The sequence below is a fragment of the Neodiprion lecontei genome, chromosome 6 (genome assembly GCF_021901455.1).
Source record: "Neodiprion lecontei isolate iyNeoLeco1 chromosome 6, iyNeoLeco1.1, whole genome shotgun sequence".
Classification (NCBI taxonomy): domain Eukaryota; kingdom Metazoa; phylum Arthropoda; class Insecta; order Hymenoptera; family Diprionidae; genus Neodiprion; species Neodiprion lecontei.
This window is the reverse complement of record NC_060265.1, coordinates 7,678,658-7,698,674: the sequence shown is the minus strand read 5'-3', so window position 1 is coordinate 7,698,674 and position 20,017 is coordinate 7,678,658. Positions and strand designations below refer to the sequence as shown.

The following is a 20,017-nucleotide window of genomic DNA, read 5'->3' as shown; positions in this document are numbered from 1 at the left end:
TAGAAGTTGCGGTATTACCGGCCGCCGGTTGAACCAATATGCACAGCCTTCTAGTATCTGGAATAATTATTTCAGCTCGCTCAAAGGCCAAGATTCAGCGTCGGCCACATGTGTTTGTGCTGTTTGTGGTTCAGTGTTCGTAGTAAAGGAGGATTTTAAAATGTACCGTGTTCTCTTAATCTGCAAGGATACGACAAAATTTCTGGAGAGATAAAAATTGTCGGAAGTAAAAATTAGCGGACAATACAATTTGACGAAGTGCGCGTATTTTTTTCGCTCGATATAAAATCATCTCCGCGGTACAAGGTGCTGTCTGCTAGCCAGGGCTTGCAGCTAAAGTCGGAAAAGGATATACAATACCGTTGAGGGACATTCAAATATCACGGCCAACACGAGCTCTTCTTAATTTACAGCTTTCGCGGCGACGAACGTTCGATCGTCCGACTATCTCATGGTGATATCAGACCGTGAGTTTCACCCTTGAAAATTGACCAGTGCATCGATATTTGCCAAGTCAGCGCCGCGTGCTAGCCGGAGAGCAACCGCGAGTCCCGCATGCGGCCAGCCACGCGCTCGTTCTCTCGCCTGCGTTAAACATGGACTGAGTGCGGCGCATATCCGATAATTGGCTGAATAAACTCGTCTCTGAATCCGACCCGCTGAAATTCCTCGTCGATCTCAATTCACCGTAAGTGACCAGATGTCTCATATTTAATGGTTGAATGAATTGTGGAGCGGAAAGTATCGTCCGCCTCGTGTTTTTATATCGCCGAGTGATCCAATATGGCGGCAAAGGTGGCTCCGAGCATGCAAGGCGGCAGCGGCGGGGCGAGAGAGACGAACGAGGGCCAAGGCATCTCTTACGCCAGTGTACTCAACCCAAAAAACAACGACAACAATAAGGAGAACATAAACGATGCGCCCCGGGCCGCTGGGAAAGACCGGATGTCCGCCGAACCCTCATCGGCGGTCGTCCAACGCGGTAAATCGTACCAGAAATCGACGAGGAGATACAGTTCGCACTACGGTAGGTCGGAGAGGAATTTTCAGAACCCGTCCTCCAGGTCGAATCAGAACGCAGTCGAGGTTGCTTCGGAGGCGGAGGAAGCCAAGCCTCTGAACAACGGGGAGGCGGAGAGCGACAGCGAGTTTCAAACCGTCGCTCCAAAGAGCGCCCGCAGAAAAGAAAAACACAGGGAGAATCGAGAGCACCATGATCATAGAGATCGGTATCATCACAGAGAGAGGTATCATTCCAGGACTCAGCACAGCGACGCTGTCGACGAGCGAGGACACAAGGAGAGAGGCGAGCGGAACGAAAAGAGCGCCGCCGAACACTCTCTCGCCAAAGATGTCCCCAAAGATAAAGACGATGCTGGTACTGAGCCAGAAACTGATACAGAGCCGGTCAAGTACGTCGAGGCTCCTATACCGGTTGTCAATCCGTGGATGAAGAGCAAAGGCAGCGGCGGCAATCGACCTCAGCCATCCTTACCTCAGGCTGTAATCGTCTCTGCGCCAGTTCCTACAGAAAAGCCGGTCGAGAAGCCGGTGGTTGCGGAGAGAGAAAAAAGGGTGCTTCAGCCGCAGCAGCAGAGAGGAAAAATTGGTAAGTTGTGCATATTATTTTTCCAGGATAACACCAATTGAAATCGTTCAGTTTCAATGAAACAGGAATCTCTTGATAGATTTTAAACGTTGGTTTCACGTTAAAGGGATATTGTTTCAATGAAAATCAACTTAACCAATTCTACTTACATATCGAAACCTTCGATTCTCGCTTTCTTTGTTCAAACATTTCTTGAACGGCTTCTGCATCTGAGTTTCGAAGATTCGAGGAGCTACGATAGCTCCTCTCACAAAGTCCAGACATGGGTGCTTTGACTGTTTGCAATACTGCTGCATCATTTGTTTACTATTCAATACTATGTGCCATTCATGAATCAGCTTGTGCAGTCGCTGCATTTTAGACCCAATGAACTGTCGATAGTATGTTTGATTGGCAAAAATTTTATCTGTTACTACTCCATATATTCTCGATGATAGGATTCAAGGTTTTCTCCACCCCAATGTTTTCTAATGATCCCTAAAGTACTGAAAATGTTCTAGAAATTAAAATATTTTCTTTATTATTCAACTTTGCGCTTCCATAAACACCTACCTTGATTTCTTTTTTCAAACTCATTAATAATTCCTGCTTACAAAGGAACATAAATAATCGAATCAAAAAAACGTAGCCAAAGAATAAAAATCAATTTTCTGCTTTATTGAATGAAAAATTAGATACTAGATATATGCGTACATGTATAGTAAATCTAACTGGTCGAACACGTGGCAAAAGTCACGAGTTCTGATCTAGGTATATAAATTTGGATGATTCATTAGCATTAGCGGTGTGTTGAACAACCTGTTGACACTTATTACCTAACACCGTTTACTCGTCGTCGTCGTCGTTCTTCTTTTTTTGACCATTGAAAAATATCATTACTCCAGCATAATATAACAACCGGAACGATAATGTATTTTTCTTGGTTGTTCACATTTTTCCTTATTCTCATTAATTAGTTACAAATTGCAGTGGTATTTATCCTCGATAATTACGTTGCCACGTCACATCGATCTATAACTACTGCCAATCATGGGTGGGTGGTGGTTACACTTTATATCTCTCCCAACTTCGCTGTTGTATGGAACAGGTTTTCCTCCAACTCTCACTTTCGGACGATATCACTTCGTGCTCGAATCCCCACGTCCTTCCTTCTAACATGCTTACTTTACTTACGCAGGTTTGTCAATTACGTGGTTTAAAAGAATCGGCATCTTACGCAGAGCGTATTTTCATTACTATACACCTTGTACGCATCATATACGCTACAATAATCAACGTTTAACGTATTCTCGCTTAATTCATCTCTTTAAAGTGATTCGCCTTGTTGTAAAATTAGTTTTCGTTTTCACCATTGTCTTTTTACGCACACGCGAGCGAAATTAACGTACGAGCTTATACGTTTAATGATGCTCGGCGTGTGCGTTTGTTGTTGATACGCTGCCGGATCTAGATATACAGGCTAATATATAACGCTTCGGGAATTTCAATAGCAAGTGATGTAAAATGATATTTTATTCGATGTATAAAATTTATGCTTATATACATAACGATAATAATAATAATAATTTATGATAATAATACGGATAGGAAGGATATCGGGTACAGGCGAGAAGAACGAAGTTATTTTACCGTCGTCTTTTTCTGTTGGAAAAATACGGACCGATGATATTTATCTTATTGCTATTATTATTATCATTATTGTTATATTTCCTTCGCCAAGATTAATTTGTCCCGAATTTATCTCTCGACAACGGCCTTTCCTCTCTTTATCGACAATCTAGATCAATTAATTAATCATAAAATAAAAATCTAACAGATGAAAAACGTCAAAAGTTGCGATTAAAGAACGGTTCTTCGTCTCGTTATTGTCGTCGTTTTCGATGTAAAAAAAAATGAACGTTTTAACGCAGTAACGTTTAAATTGTTGTTACTTTCACAGCTGTAGGATTGTTCGAAGTTTATTAACCGTAAGGTGGTCATGTATTGAGAACCCAATTCTTTCGAAATCATTCTAAAATCGTAAGGTAATGATTTTTCATACCAATGTCTCGTTATTCGTCAGCCTTACTATCTCGGACCTCGTTTAACAACGAGGCAGGAGTTAGTAACGTTAACGTAACGAAACAATGACTATTCTGTAAGTTTATAACGACTTTGGTGTAGTCAAGATTTCAAAATATGAAAATTGTAATTTACTGAATTTCAGAAATTCCTGCAATTGTGAAGTAACGATTTTCCGAAACGTTAATCACTCGTTACAATAACGTTACTAACTTCAACCTCATGTATGAAACTCGCGGACTTGATGCTAGCCCCGTTTTATTTATACAGTGCCGAAAGTAGGCATCTTTCCGCATCTGCACTCTTCTCCTGTAATAACTAAAACAGCAGTCGCGAATCTCCGTCTCGAATGTCGTTGCCCTCCTCGTCATCTTCGTCACCTGTTGCATGGTTCTGTTACTGCATCTGCATACGTATTATCTTACTTAATCAGTCCAATGCATCACACGCAACGTGCTTTGAATGATGCGACGAAGTATGTATAACGTAAATTATGTACGTTTATAGTTCCGATTATGCCTCTGCGCGTATAATTAATTCGTAATCTCCGTGCGGACCGATACGCGATCAATTTATAAACGAACGCGGAAATTTTTCTATTTTCTAAATCCCGCTTCCACACCTTTTTTTTTTTTTTGTATTATAATACTCGTAAGAATTGATCTGTTATCAACATGACCGATTGCGATAAGTAATACGACGCACACGTGTTTGCACCAAATATCGCGTTATACGATTATAATACATAATACGTCCAAAGCTGCAGGTTGACGTTTTATATCACCGCCCGGCAATTAATTAACTTACGCCAATTTGAATTCGAATGGTATATTACCGTACATTTTTTTCACTCTCTTTTCTTCTCGACTTGCTACGGATAGGTAGATTAAATTTTCAATCAAATTTAATTCGTCGATTATACGTCTCGCGCTGCCTGATCGTAATAATATTCTCTAAGTGATTTTTTTTTTTTGTTGTCATTAAAATTTCTTGTCGCTTTCTATCGTTTCATTTTCCCCGAGATATCGTCTCTCCGTCTATCTCTCATTTATTTTTATTTTCTTTTTTTTTTCAAAAACAATTATACACGGGAGAGATTATTTGGCAAACGGGAATGGTAAACAATGTTGTTTACGTGTCCCACTGAGGGGACGAACGCCGACACATTTCTTTCTTATTCTCCGCCGTACGCACGCTCGCCTCATCCTATTTCGACGAGACCTTCTGCGTGTTGTGCTTCTCTCGGCTCTCTTACGTGTACTTACGTAATTCGCAATCAACGACAGCCGTGGCGATACCAACACGCTGCCTGCCGTCTATCCACAGAACGATATATCCATCGGTACAAACGACGACTGTATTTCGCATTGGAGTTTCTATATTCAAAATAATATCGTTATTCTTATTTTTCCCCGTACTGAAAAAATTTACCAAAGATGATCAAATTCTCATTGTCAATTTTTATCCACTCCTTTGAAGAGAAAAAATCTGCCAACTTTTCGCACGGGTCAATGATTTACCCGTATGACTGAATTTTAAATGACGAAAATCCTTCAGGATTGATATTTTAGTAGCGTAAATATGCCGCCTGTTAGGATTGATATAAAAAAAGCAGTTGCGTACGATCGTTAATTCTTCGATTCGATTTACTCACGTCAGCTTTGTAAACGTAAGAGAAAGAGAGAGAGAGAGAGAGAGAGAGAGAAGTCACGGCATACAGCGAAGAACACACCGCCGTCACTAGCTGCTGTTGTTTTGGTTGAATTATATATTAACTTGCGTATTTGAATTAGGTACACAGAAATGTATACATGTATGTGCAAAATTCGCGCCAACGATTAAGAAGAAATAAATAATTTCTGCACTACCTCATTATGTACTCCACAATCGCGTAGTTATCGCTCTTAATATATTTAAAATTATACAATTTCCTAGTAGGTTTATACAAATGAATTGTCAACGATGCGGTAAGTATTCAACGTCACTTCTATACCTACAATATTGTACGTATGTACAACATACGTAGACACGCAGTGTATTTAACCACCATAGAATAATAGTAACGACGACAACAATAATAGTAATGTAGTGTAAGAAATTAATTTCAAACGGTGCTAACCACCTAAACCTACACCTTCTCCTTCTCTCGTGTTATATATTGTACGTATTATGTATCTTTTTTTTTCTCACTTGTCCTCAACCTCTACATCGATTAAGCATTGCGGTGTTATAACAGGTGTCGTTATAAGAAGGCGAATACCTATGTGCGTAATCGGGATAAAAGCATTTAATCTCTATTCGATTATCGCATATTTACATGCCTGCAAGTAAAATACGAGCTTGATAAAAGGACGGGAATGTCGGTACGACGGTGGTTAAAATCATCTATTTTCTGTGTAATATAAAGTATAGGAGTAATGAAGAAATTGGACACCCTTGTGAGGACTTGTATAATAAACTCGTCAATGATCGTCGTCGATTTATTCCTTTTACTAAATTACAATCAATCATCGTTGGAACATGCGCGCAGTACAAGTATAACGTACACGATCTTCCTTTCTTAACTTACTACTTCCGGCCGGCCGGAACAAAGCAACAACTCGCGATAAACGTCGAGCATCGTTGTATCTTACAGTTTTGTCAATGACCCGTTATATATATTCTTGTTCGACTTTTGAGAACGTCGAGATTGTTCCCTATCGATTGAATTTAAATTTTATTTTTCTCTTCGATAAATTGATACATAAATTACATCATTTATTATTTTTACATCACCCGTGGAGCTTATTTTATATTATATTAGCGCTCACACGTGGATCGAAGCTGTCTGGATATTCGGATATCCGAATCACTCGGTAAAATTATCCTGACACGAAATTTGTAGTAATGTTTTTTCACGTGCCAAAAAACGGCATTGTCGGGAGATTGCGAGGTAACGCGAAAAAATATAATAATAATAATGGTGATGATGACGATGACGATGATAGTTAAAAACCGCCCGAAAGTGCAGGTGGTAAAAATGTATAAATGATCGTCGTCTGCACAACTGTATAATAAATACGTGAGCAAAAATTAAAAAAAAAACTTGCAATGTATGTACCGTGACATTGTTGTTCTTTTCGATATTTTGAGATGAAAAGAAAAAGGAGAAAAAAATCAATCAATGTCAAGATTGTGCGACATTTATCGTAATATTATAGCCGATAGTAATTAGGATTCTACGTAATTCGCTCACGTACTCATATTATTATACACTTTTTAGCTATAGCATAGCAAAGGGACTTATCCACGTTTTCATTCTCTTATCTTTGAAATCGGCGTGTTGCAGATATGATTATATCTTGTACCTGTGTTGTAGAGCGGTATTTTATGTATATATATGCACGATATACAACGTCGTATATTATATACATATAATCAGGCTTTGATTGAAAAATTGTTCGAATTTCCAATTTCTTTTGAATAGTACGAATCACGAATCTAAAAAAAGAGAGTAATTAAAAAATATATGTATTCAATAATCTTCAAACTACCTATAATAAAACACAATATTGCAAGGCGGTTATAATTATCACTGTAGTTCGGTTTATCACTTGATCACGTTTTGTTGTTTGACGTAATTTGCCTCCCGTGTTCAGACCATTGTAGTTCAAGATATGGAGCGAGCTTATCTCGTTTTATAGGCATATGCGTGTACCTGTAACTTGCAAGTTTCCGCCTGCGTGTTAAATAAAATTGATCCCATCCTGGTCATTTATTTTCTTCTACATTCTGCACGTGCACGTTTTCACCTGCTGTTGCATGAGTAATTAATCATTTTACTGCCGCCTTGTCCGGAACGAGAAACAACGCACATATAGATCGTTTCATTATATATATATGTATGTATGTATGCATGTATGTATTTAATAAAAATATGACATAAAAAGTCACGCGTTAAAAATGATAAGTGCACGAATTGTTCGTCTGCCTCTTCTATTATCTATAAGCGTGTCGAATCTAGCCTTAAAACTTGGTCAGCTACCGGTTTTATTACACGACGAGGTATAGTTTTAGTCTTCTATTCCTCAAGGCAAGTCAACGGTGCAGTAGAATTATTGCGAGTCAGTTCAGACTTTGAGTTTTTGCCAAGAATTTAGTGCCTCGTGCAGCAGCAGCCGTAGGAGAGATGATTATTATTTAGATTATTATTACATATACGATAGTTTATCGTCAGCTTCGATCCTTTTATTTTATTTTATTTTATTTGCATATTTCTAGTTGCAGCTGAACAAACGTTACGTACGTGTAACGTATTATCGTGAAGTAAACGCATGTGTAATAGTTTGGAAAAAAAGAAGAAAAGAAAAAATGGAAACGCTTACCTGCAATGAGACATGTTTTAAGAAAAAAATAAAATAAAATAAAATAAATAAAACTAGAAGAAAAAATAGAACGGTGGTTATAAGCGACGAGAAGAGAATAATAATTTATTGAATCTCGCCGGAAATGTTAAAAATCTGCAATCAGTTGATCAAGGGGGACAGAAATTCATAGATTAGATTTAGATAAATTATCAATTATTTGCACAAATGCCGAGCCACCGCTGCACATTCTCTGGGACGCGAATTAGCCAAGCGTGGCTGACTTAGGTGTGCGTAATATTATGTGCATGTAGAAAAATTTCTTTTTTCTCATTTTTCTTATATTATATATATATATATAAGTAATAAAAAATTGTACAAGATAAATGGGTATCGTTTTCACGACGTTTCAAAATTATCGTTCTGGAATTGCAAGAATACGCGATACAAAACATTAAACATTATGTTTCAATAGGGTGTTTCAGAAAAAAATAATATAATTTTCCACCGCGCCACCCTCTAAAAAGTTTGCGTAGGTCGAAAGAAAAATTTTACTACAAATGAGCCCTCTACGTTGTGTGGAAAATCGCGGCTCATTTGAGTTTACATTTTTTTCACATTTCTTTAGATTTGCGAAGAAACACGCTCTAGCACTTCAATTATTACTTCTTTCCTGACATTTATATTCAACCCAAAGATCACGATCCGTAACACAACGATATATCACCCGGGAATCTTATTCTTCTAAACTAGAACTTCGTATCGAATTATAACTATCTCACGAGATTGGATTAATAATGAAAAAGTCGTCAGATACGCTTTTCAAACATCAACTGGAGACTTGGTATTACGAGCGTGGGTCTTGTTTGTGACGTGAATTGATATTGCGATTGATATAAGCGACAGAAAAAAAATATCATTCGCGATACTTGATGAATTTCAAAAAATGTATAAAATTGAAAAATCAACTGAGCGCAATCTTCCACGTAACTAAGCTTTCTTTTAACTCGAACAAACTTTTTAGGGGTTGTCGCGATGGAAAGTCGCGATTTATTTTTTTCTAAAACATCCTAACGTACGTGTATATACGACATCCTTGTTACGTCTTATACCTGTGCCTGTGAACTTGCGGCTGCAATCTGGCAGGCGAACAAGGAAAGACGAGGCGAGGTTCGCAGAGTCGACGTCGTCGTCTTCATCGTAATTTTACACGTCGACTCACTTTCGAGCTCTCAGTACAACGCTGGGCTCGCATGGCAACGGATGACGCCAAGTCTGATCTGAGACACATACAGAATATTTAGTTATTTTGCTTTTCCCTTCTTTTTTCAAACAAAAAATTTTTATTTTTTTTTTCTCCATTATTATTATCATTCATTTTTTTTCAATCACTAATGCCAATTCGGCATTACGTAACTGTATTTTATTTTTCACACTGTCGTCTCTTACAGCTGCCGTGTGAAGCTTACCGCATATTTTCATTAATTTATATTGTAAACGTTACAAAAGTATGTAAATTATATCCTTGAACTTTCAAATAGTTTTAAATTATTTTTTAGCACCGGTCGACAAAAGTAAGGAATAAATTGACGAAGACGATGTGCTTTTGAAGATTGATATTTTTTATACCGTCGTCGTCGCGGTTTAAATATCGTATATTGTTGTATTTACGGCAGTTAGAGTTCACAATTTAAGCCTGTGTGCTACGCCCGAGATATTTCAGTGAAGGAATATCCGTAATAAACACAGTTGATAATTTGTGTGGCAAATACGTGCGGTGTGTGTATGTGCGTGCCGATATTATTTGAACAGTGTTCTACTGAATAAAAGTGAAAATAACGGATTATGTTATTGGAATACGAGGCATAATGAAATTTAACGAGAACGACGTCGCGCCTGCACGTGAGTTTTCGCATTTGATGTGATACAAATCTATCCTCTTTTCCTTCTTTTCCTTGAAAACTAGTCCATATGTTAATTTTTATGTATATACATTATTTCGGTTCACGAATATTAATCAGTACTATTCGTGTGTTAGTGACAAAAAAATCTGTCTTATTAAATTATTTACCACATTATACGTATACGGTATACATCAGGGTATTTTAGAAAAAAAATAACTTGCGATTTTCCACCATCGCGACCTCTGAAAAATTTGTTTAGGGTAAAACAACGGTTCTGTCAAAACGTGAGCGTTCCGAGTTACGTGGAATGATATATTTTTTCTATTACTTATATCAATCGTAACAATATCAACTTACGTCACAAAGACCCACGCTTGTTATATCAAGTCTCCAGTTGTTGTTTGAGACGCGTATCTGACGACTTTTTCATTATTAATTCAATCTCATAAAATAGTTTTAATTCGATATGAACTTCTAATTTAGGAGAATAAGATTCCCGGATGATATATCGTTGTGTTACGGATCGTGATCTTTGGGTTGAATATAAACGTCAGGAAAGAAATAATAATTGTAGTGCCATGGCGTGTTTGTTCACGAATTGAAAAAAATGTGAAAAAAAGTAAAAAATAAAACTAGCACGATTTTCCACACAACGCAGAACACTCGTCTTTTCACAGAATATTTCTTTTAAACCGAACAAACTTTTTGGGGGTGCCACGATGGAAAATGATGAATAACTTTTTTCGAAACACCCAATCATAAATACTTGGTTTCTGCAATGCTTTACGAATTATACATCGATCATTTCGATCAAATTCGCCTTGCGACAAGTATATCGGCAATGTTCGCCGATACGTACTTCATGTTTCCGGTTTACAATTAGTCTCTTATTATGACAAACTGTAGCGATATCATTTATCGATCAAATCATTTTATTACAACGTGCAGTTGCAGTTTTAATGCTTAGGTATATTGAAGAAAGTATATGCTGTAGAGAAAATGTTTTCGATTACGTTCAGTTATACGCGCACGTATAGTTGAAATTTATTATACGTACAACTGAATGAAATTTTTTTTTTCATCCACAAACGGTTGTATATGAGAAATATGTAGGTAAATTATAATGGTAAGATAAAATTTATCTCGGTTACTTCTGTCACCACTAGTTATAATTGTATGGAAGATCTTTTAATTGTCATCCGTATTTTTTTGATTTTATTTTTACGAATCATTTGAAATACGGAATAACGTAAGTATGTATATAATATAATCATTACATTTCACATCAGCTGCAGCGATGTGCTTTTACTTTCTTTGAGTTATATAAACGTATATATGTATATTACGCACGCAGGACATCTAAATGTCAAATAATTATTACCGCGATTCTCTTACGAATCCTGACATTCGTCTGTAACGATATTCAAGTCTTATTTCTTTTTCTCTCTTTTCCTAAAAGCCGTCGAAATCGTACCAATAAAACCCGTGAGTTATTTACTTAATCAGTTTCAAAAATTCGTCCAAGTAAAAGTAAGATCAGCTCGTAAATTTTTATGGATATACAGGCGTCGTTATTTTTCTAGCTTTATTTATATAATTCGAAATTTATACATGTTACTGCATTATTATGCGTACAGGTAAGAGTATATTAAAAAAAAAAAAAGAAATCAGCCAATCGCCGCCTGTGCTAATCAGTTATGTTATTAGTTATGCGATTTCTATAACAAAGATATAATCCGAATCTGCTGCAAGATTTATCATTGTTAATAAAGATAGTTCAACGACCGAACTCCGACGTGAGGTGTACAGATTAGTTAGTTGGTATGTCGGTTATTACGTGGAGACCTAATTTCAAAGTCATCCCAGACTTTGGCACTTTCTCAAAACTCTGCCCACTGCACACACACACATATGTATTAACTATAGCTTGGTCGTTGTTGTCTTTATCTTTATCTTTAGAGTTTAGACTGGGCTGAAAATAAGTTTTATACGCAACGCTGGTGCTTTTCTACCATATATTCTAGATAAAATGGGGGCAAAATTATGCGTATACAATGTATAATGCGTGTACGGATTCACCATTAACAATTTTTATTTTTTCACCTGCGAAACACTGTTCACTTTTCTTTTCTTTTTTTTTTATTTTTATTGAGACTAGAAAAGAGAGATCAAATCTTAGCGATTCGAGAAAAGATTTTTATTTTTTGGGAATCGTGATTTTTATGTCTTGTTGACCTTTAAAAATTGACGATACAGTTGTTCAGAAATGTAATGAATAAATTAGAGTTTTTACGCTCAATTTGAGACTGAAAAGTTGGTCCTGTTCCAATTTTTAGGTTCTTTAACTCTCACAGACGCGGAAAATTTGTACAAGGAGAAATTCTTTTATTAGATTGAGATTGTTGTTTCTTCTAATCAGCGACTCTCCGAATCGTCGTTTACGATAATTGAATATTTCTTGTACTTAGTCGCGAACGTTCATTCTTTGGCTCGATATTCGTCATTTATTGAATCAACCAAAAAGTACAATAACATCGTGTCGCTGTGTTACACATCGAGTTAAGTAATTGCAAAAACTTGTATCGCTATATCGAGTTTGAACAGGTGGTAATGAATCGACGTCGAACTTCTTTCCGACATATTTTCACGCAGGACTTATTCATTCGCGCACTTTTCGACGATAACGCCTCCGCAAAATCGGCGGCTTTGCCGTTTCCGTCTTCTTCAAGGTTCCGAGCTTCTATATTACATGTACGAGTATACGTATAAAATTATACGAAACGAACACATGGTGAATAATAAATCAATCGTTACATACACGTATAATATAATATTACGTGCGGTGTCATGTATTTAATGTGTATGTATGTGACTCGACTCACTAATCGTTATAAATTTACAACAATAATTATAAGATACCAGTCAATATGTTCAATAGCCACGACTTATGTCATTTTTGCAATACTATGTCCAATTTCATTCTGCGGCTTGTGTAAATTTTCATTTCGTCTTTGTTAGATGAAATTCGTGTCCCTGATTCAACATTTTTTAAAAAATTTGATTGGTTCAGCGGAACTTTTTTCCTTCAAAAGGAAACTTTATTTTATGCATTAGTGAATTGTTCGAAGATTGAGCATAATATAGATCACGATTCGTGTCAGTGTCAATTCTGACTTATCCTAAACGTACCTACGTCACACGATACACGATCCAAAAATCGATTTGCCATTTGGAAACGACGACGGCTACTCGTAAAAGAGGATTCGAACCTTTGCGAACCGAACCGGTTCCCCTGATCTTTGTAAAAACGAGAAGCAGAAGCCTCGTGGCGTTGCGTGCTGATGCGAAAACTTCTCGATGGTCACCCTGTGCAGATGTTCGGCCGGATATTGACGCCTGAATTCTGGTGATACTAAAATCTTTGATTCGATCTGTATTATACGTGTATATCCATACGTATAGACGGACGCATCTAATTTATGCGCAAATCTGGCTTTGAAGGTTTTTATTCATTGCTTTACTCGCCGAAACTTGTCTGGGGGGGGGGGGGGGGGTTATTTTTTTTTTATATCCTTCCGTCATCTCGTTTGTCCTTGGAATTACTGCGGAACGTCGGAAAGAATTTTGAGAGAATTTTCACATAGGAACCGATGTTGGATATAGCGAAAGACATATTTAAAAAAAAATTTTGAAAGTATAATTATGTTGTGTTAAAAGTCTTATCACATAACTGCTGCTGAGTAAGTGGGATTCACGCTTTATATAGTTGGGAATTGTAACATCGTTTTTCCTCGTTAATCAACGTATACGTTTTACATAGTTCCTTGGTCATTTTTGTTATCACGTATGTATGTATATATATATGTGTGTGTGTAGTTCTTTAGAAATACAAGTTAAACGTCAACTATATCGTAACGAAACACCGGAAATACGTAAAAGTTCACATTTACAATACAGTTACTGTCATTTGACGCACACAGGGATAACATCCCATACAAATAAACGGTTACAATATATAGACTTCCGTAACTGTACGGTGATAAATCATGGTTTTGATAAAACAACGAAATCTTTTCTCTGCTCGTGAAGAGAAAAAAAGTAGTTGTTGTTGACTGCCAAGCACAATTATTAATGTTTGTTTAATTTAAATAAAAATCAAATTCGATTCAATTAATAAAAATAAATAAATAACAATTGCAATGTTATCACCAAGTAAAAGCACAGTTATTTCAATTAGAGAATCATTAATTTGTTATTTACGTACAAAGGGCAAACTTGGGGATTCGTAGTAGTCTTTGTTCACGCGTGCTTTATATTTTCTCGCTTTCTATGACTCGCTAACAACAACCACAACAACAATAATACACGTGAGCATAATGAAACAATGACAAATAATTGTCCCTGATCAGCGGTCGATTTATAATTGCCTCCTCCCCTCAATTTCAACGGGCAGGTTGACTTTGCACCATGCTTATTTTATGTCGCAGCAAGTAACGTTATCGCAACGGTTCATGTTGAAGAAAAACCGTAATTTCGCGATTTTGAAAGTGGTCGAAATTCATTAAACCGTAATGAAACAAATTATACTCATATTTTGTAAAACTAATGAAATAGTGGACTTTCTACCAATGTTTCGTCAAGATAACGTTACTAACTTCAACCTATCCAACATTCTCTCTATTTCGGGCTCACAAACCTATTAAGTAAGTCACCGCTGCATTGTGTCGCATTGCATTCGTGGACATTTTAAGGAGCACGTAGGTAACTTGTATTATGTTTGAAAAGTTAAAAAATTTAAATAAATATAAATAAATAAAAATAAAAATCATCCTTTACCGCATTTACATTTGAATACATAATCCCTGTAATCAGATTTACTTTTCGTTAGAAAAATTTAAAAGTCACCATTCGTTTTTTTTTTTTTTAATTCTAATTGGTACAGGTTGAAACTTGGACTGAGGCGTTCTTTCGTTCCGTCGTGTCCACCTGGTCATTCGATTGACATTATAAGCGATTGAAATTAATCAACCAGTTGCCTGAGGCCAGGGCTGGCTGGCTGACTTGTTAAAGGTTTTCTTGCTTTCACCTTATGTTCCGGATTCGAATTTGTTTGTCGCCCTGAACCTCGCCCGAATATTCTGCCTGGCATTTCGTTTCCTTTCTCTCTCTCTCTGTTTCTGTATTTCTTTCTTTTTCTCTTACAACATTCGAAAGTCTCAGCTGCTGCTGATAATTTCTTTTTCGTTTTTTTTTCTTCTCCCCTTCGACGAAGTTACATATTGAGACGTTTTATTACATATGTATCATGTGAAGTTGAACCACCAGCAGGCAATACTACGAGTATTATTACACGCTTGGATATATTTGACAATTATTTCAAATTGGGTGACGATAGAATTTAAACGTGTTATTTGATTTTTTTTTTTTATTCTACTTTCAAATTAATATTTTTTAATCTCTATTTTTGAAATCTGCTATTTTCAAAAACTCGAGTTCAATTTCAAAACAACTGTACAAACGCTTATCGTATGTTTTTTATTATCACACGTAGTGGCGATTTACCCCGCTACACGTGCACAATGAACTGAGAATGTTGGTTACGTAATCGCCCGAGGTTTAACGTTGAATTCATATCTAATCTCGATATATGACTTTAACAACTGGGAATAAATGGTTTGGGAAGCTGATCTTGAGTATCGTCGAAAAATTTCCACTATTCGTATAATGTGATACGATTTTCCTTTTAAATATATATAAATGATATAAGTAAATCGAATTGTTTTGTAAAAATTATGAAAGATTTTAAATAGATGCAGTTGCAATGGCGGTTGATAATAATTGTAGAAGAGAATTAAGAAAGGCTGCAAATTCCATTGTTTTTTTTCCTTGAAAAAAATAAAAATAAAAAAGAAAACAAAAACAAAAATAATACCACAGCCGAATTCAAAGAATAAATAACTATGCAGCAAAGAAAAAACAGTTTTTCTATGTTCTTAATTTTTTTTCTCGAATTTCTGGTTTCAAATACTCCTCTAAAGTTCTTCTCGAACGTTTCACCGAAAGCCTATTTCATTCAGTGAATCGTGAATGCTTCGTTGTAGTCCTGATCCTTATACCTGCAGGAACAGCAGATGGGCACTGAGGATAGTAACTGTAAATTTTCCTTGTCCTCGGTTTTCCTTGAAAATAAAAATGGAGAGAGAATGTTCTTGACATTAGGAGCCGAGAAGAGAAAAAAGCAAATGATGTATAACGCATGTGTCGGTAACCTTGAGTTAATTTTTTTATTTTATTTTTTTTGCGAGATTTGATATTTTTCAAACTACAAGATTTTGCACCGCAGTGCAGATATTCGACATTTTTCTGTACATGCATTCTGTACATATATGTATATATTGTCGGACGCTTTTTATAAATTAATTATAAATCGCGTGAAAAAAATTAACGTACTTTATATTTGAAAAGTGATTATTATATTCTCGTTTCCAGAATATATTAAGGCAAATATATATAACATCAGGGTTCGTACGCACAGGGAAAAACGGGAAAATTTAGAAAGTTTCTTACAGCAGAGAAAAATCAGGGAAAGTCAGGGAATTTCGAAAATAAGACTGGAATTTTAAGTTTCTTGAAGAAATAAACTCGTTCTCATACGTACATTACTTGATATCGAACCTCCTTTCGTTTTTTTTCTTACTGAAAATCTTTGGCTGTTGTTTGTAAATTAGTAACCGGACAGTAAATTAATTACTAGGTATGCAAAAAAATTGTCATCAATCAGCGGCATATTTCTTGGAAGGTTACTGAGAAAAATCCTATTTTCACGCTGGAACACCTGGAAATGTCAGGGAATTTCGGGTTCCAAAAAGCGTACGAACCCTGAATATATTCGTACAGAAAGCACGTGTGCACTTGCATATGTTGAGTTAATAGTTTAAATTTTGATCGCTTTGGTTAACCTGTAAACCAGAGACAAGCAACGAGATACGCACGGCTGCCAAGGTTTTCCGTATCGGATTGCTCCGGACTGCAGACTAAAAATATCGTCAACCAACAACGATATCGAAAATTATTGTAACACTTCCCTGGGAATTAATTCGTATATACACTATACGTTACGTTGATTACATACCTCATATTTATTTACGAGGAATTTTTTTTAATACAAATCCTCAGTCAACAAATAATCAATACTCTTGGGCTTTTTTGTTCAATTAATTGATTTTTTATTTGTTTTTTATATATATATATATATGTTGATTTTATTCGTTGTTATTGTGATTTTTTCGTGGAAACAAATATCAGTACGTTTATCAGCTATTTTATTTTATAATCAAGTCTCCTGATTGGTACATGATCAGAAACAAAATTTGAACACTATATATATATATTCTATTCTATTTCTATTTTATCAAATCAGGTGTACATATTACATATATATATATATATATATATATAATTGATTGATAGGTTTAATTGTTTGACAATACAGGCTTGAATAATAAATAATCTTATTTACATTTACTTCTTACAGACAAGTTTCAAATTTTTTTTTTTTCATTCATCCTTTCCAAGGTAACTCTTTACTCAATAAACAAGAGTTGATATATGTATCGAAATAATTCGTTAGGGCTTTGTATAAATTTAACGAATGTTAAAATTAAATTTATACAAATGGGTATATGGTCGGACATCACGATCCGAATAAACAGTCACTCGCTTTCGTCGCATCTTTGCTACATATTGTGTTACATTCGTTGCTGAGGGGAATTTTTATTTTTTTTTTATCTTTAACCATCGTACGATTACACACGTTCAGTATTCGCATTGCGAAATCTGTGCACGATAACAATTTGACGACGTTTGGCCAATGAATTTAATTGGATAAACATCCTTATTCAGTTCAATTCATGCATTGTGTATTTCTTTACATGCTCACGCTTACTTGGCAGAGTAAACTAATCAGGTTAAATCTCTCTGTGTGGTGATAATACCTGTTTTAATGCAAGACTAGTACAGTTCTAGGCATCGGGTATATGCTTTTTCATATTTCAAATGATTTACTTATTATAATCATTTTCAGATTCAATTATTACGGCTTTTGGTATTCTCGAAATGATTCGATAGTATGATGCCTAACGTTTGACGTTTTTCCAATTTCATATTTATCCAAATTTTTTTTCTATCTTTCAATCTTTCGAAGCAAATAATATTTTTCACCGATGTATTTGGCGCGAGGCCTGAAACAACTGGGAACGTTCGTATATTTTCGTATTTATAACAAAAATAAATATATAGCGTAATATACCGTTAACGTAACGTAACAACGCGAAAAGATGCTGCGGCTATTGCTTTTCGATCTTATTGTTCTCACTTGTGAAAATAATAATTATTTGCTCTGTGGGCAAGTATATATAACGTACATACAAATTATTTAAGTAACGAAAATACTTTAAATGTGTGATAATACGTGTATAATTGGAAATGAGGGGGTTTAATACGCGAAATTAAACTCATACTATCGGGAGATGAAATATTCGTATTCTGCGTTCTTTTTTTTTTTCACTCTGAGCAACGCGATTGCCTCTTTTTCTGTTAAAAATATCCTATTTTTTTCTCTAGTAAGTAAAGTTACAAATGAGACGATAGTTTCTTACGGTTGGATAAGAAGAGCGTAGAATAATTTGAATCGCGTACGTTCGTATTCGTACAATAAGTAGATAGTCTGAGTTTGCTTTGCTGTCTCCGTTGAAAACTAATTATGTTCAATTAACTAGCGGTGAAGAAATATCCATGTTTGCGAAATATGAGAATTAATGCTTACTTTTCACCTATTCCAACTATTATATTATGTCGTAATTGACGAACTTGCGGCATATTTAGTATTCAACCGGAAATTCGGTGAAAAATTACTTAGCATTTCTTATTGACACTGTTGCTGATTGTACAGGTTGAATTGCGCACGTATAGTTATAAGAATGAGAATGAAAATTGAACAGACCGTTCAATTCTGCCATTGCATTTGATTTCATGCTATAATTTATTTGTACGAGTGTTGCGCGATTATCTTCAAGGTTAAGCAATCGGAGTTGATAACGAGCGACTCTTTCTTAATCAATACATTATACACATAATGTCTATTCATGTTTTTTTTTAACTTATCGAATGTTTGTTGCAATATTTATTTTTATTACCGGTATTACGTTATTTATTGGTCATTAAGTATACTTGTTGTTACAAATGTTTATTCTTGTTTGCAGAAAATGGTTCTTCAACCGGTGTGCAGCCAACAATTGTCAAAGCGCCAAAAGACAGAAGAAAAATCAATCAAAAGGTAAGATTTTCATTAGAATCATTGATTATTCCAGTCTAATAGATTCCACAGGTCTTTGCAAAATTTTTGACTACATCGGTTGGGAAATTTAAAATATAATATCTTGAGTTACTGTACCAGTTCTGTGTTCGATTGAGTGAATTTTCCCGATTGCTACTCTTTTGATAAATTGATCGGATCACGATCCTGGTTTCGCTACGTGGTGATTTATTTTCAGATTTCACTCAACGCTTCAGAAACTATCTGCGGTGATAATCATTTTTAGTAAATCTATTTATAAACTACTCACCGTGTCCCAGAGTTTTTACTACTCATACTCGGTTTGGAAATTTCCATAATACCTTGGCAGTGTTCGTATAGTTACGTGTTTAATAAATTTTCCCGAGTATTGTTAGACTCAACATTTCTTTAACTCGTTTGTCATCGCAGCAAATCACCATTCCCGCTTCTATACCATATTTGCTAACTTCTATGACTTATCACTGTTTAAATTATCTTTATGTTAGTATTAACATATACGTTTTACAATATTTCAGGCCAGTGATTTTACCGATATTGGAGACTGGCCATCTCTTGGGGCTCAAGGAGAGGTGGGTTTCGTATTTTCCTGAATTTTACCTACCATTATTTAATTTAGAAAACAGACAGTAAAATTCAATCTCAACATGAGTATCAGTGTACCTATATCAAACCTGCAAAAGCTAGAGCGTACAGATTTCCATGAAAATCTGTAGGTGTAGAACTTTTGCCAGATTAATACCGAACA

The 20,017-nt window shown here is 35.7% G+C and overlaps 1 protein-coding gene across 6 annotated transcripts in view; it reads left to right on the top strand.

The window, feature by feature from the left end:
• Window positions 1–80: 80 nt before the first annotated feature.
• LOC107227270 (la-related protein 1B) overlaps window positions 81–20,017 on the top strand; it is a 43,245-nt gene continuing 23,308 nt past the window's right edge. For 3 of the 6 annotated variants that reach the window (XM_046743394.1, XM_046743396.1, XM_046743392.1), the window contains exons 1-3: window positions 82–1,609; window positions 19,178–19,251; window positions 19,788–19,841. In XM_046743394.1, the coding sequence (XP_046599350.1) occupies window positions 784–1,609; window positions 19,178–19,251; window positions 19,788–19,841 (954 nt within the window). In that variant the 5' untranslated portion in view covers window positions 82–783. Of the gene's footprint in view, window positions 1,610–9,268; window positions 9,287–9,572; window positions 9,916–19,177; window positions 19,252–19,787; window positions 19,842–20,017 lie in introns of those variants that run through there. The other 3 variants (XM_046743395.1, XM_046743397.1, XM_046743393.1) reach the window with 3 other exon arrangements.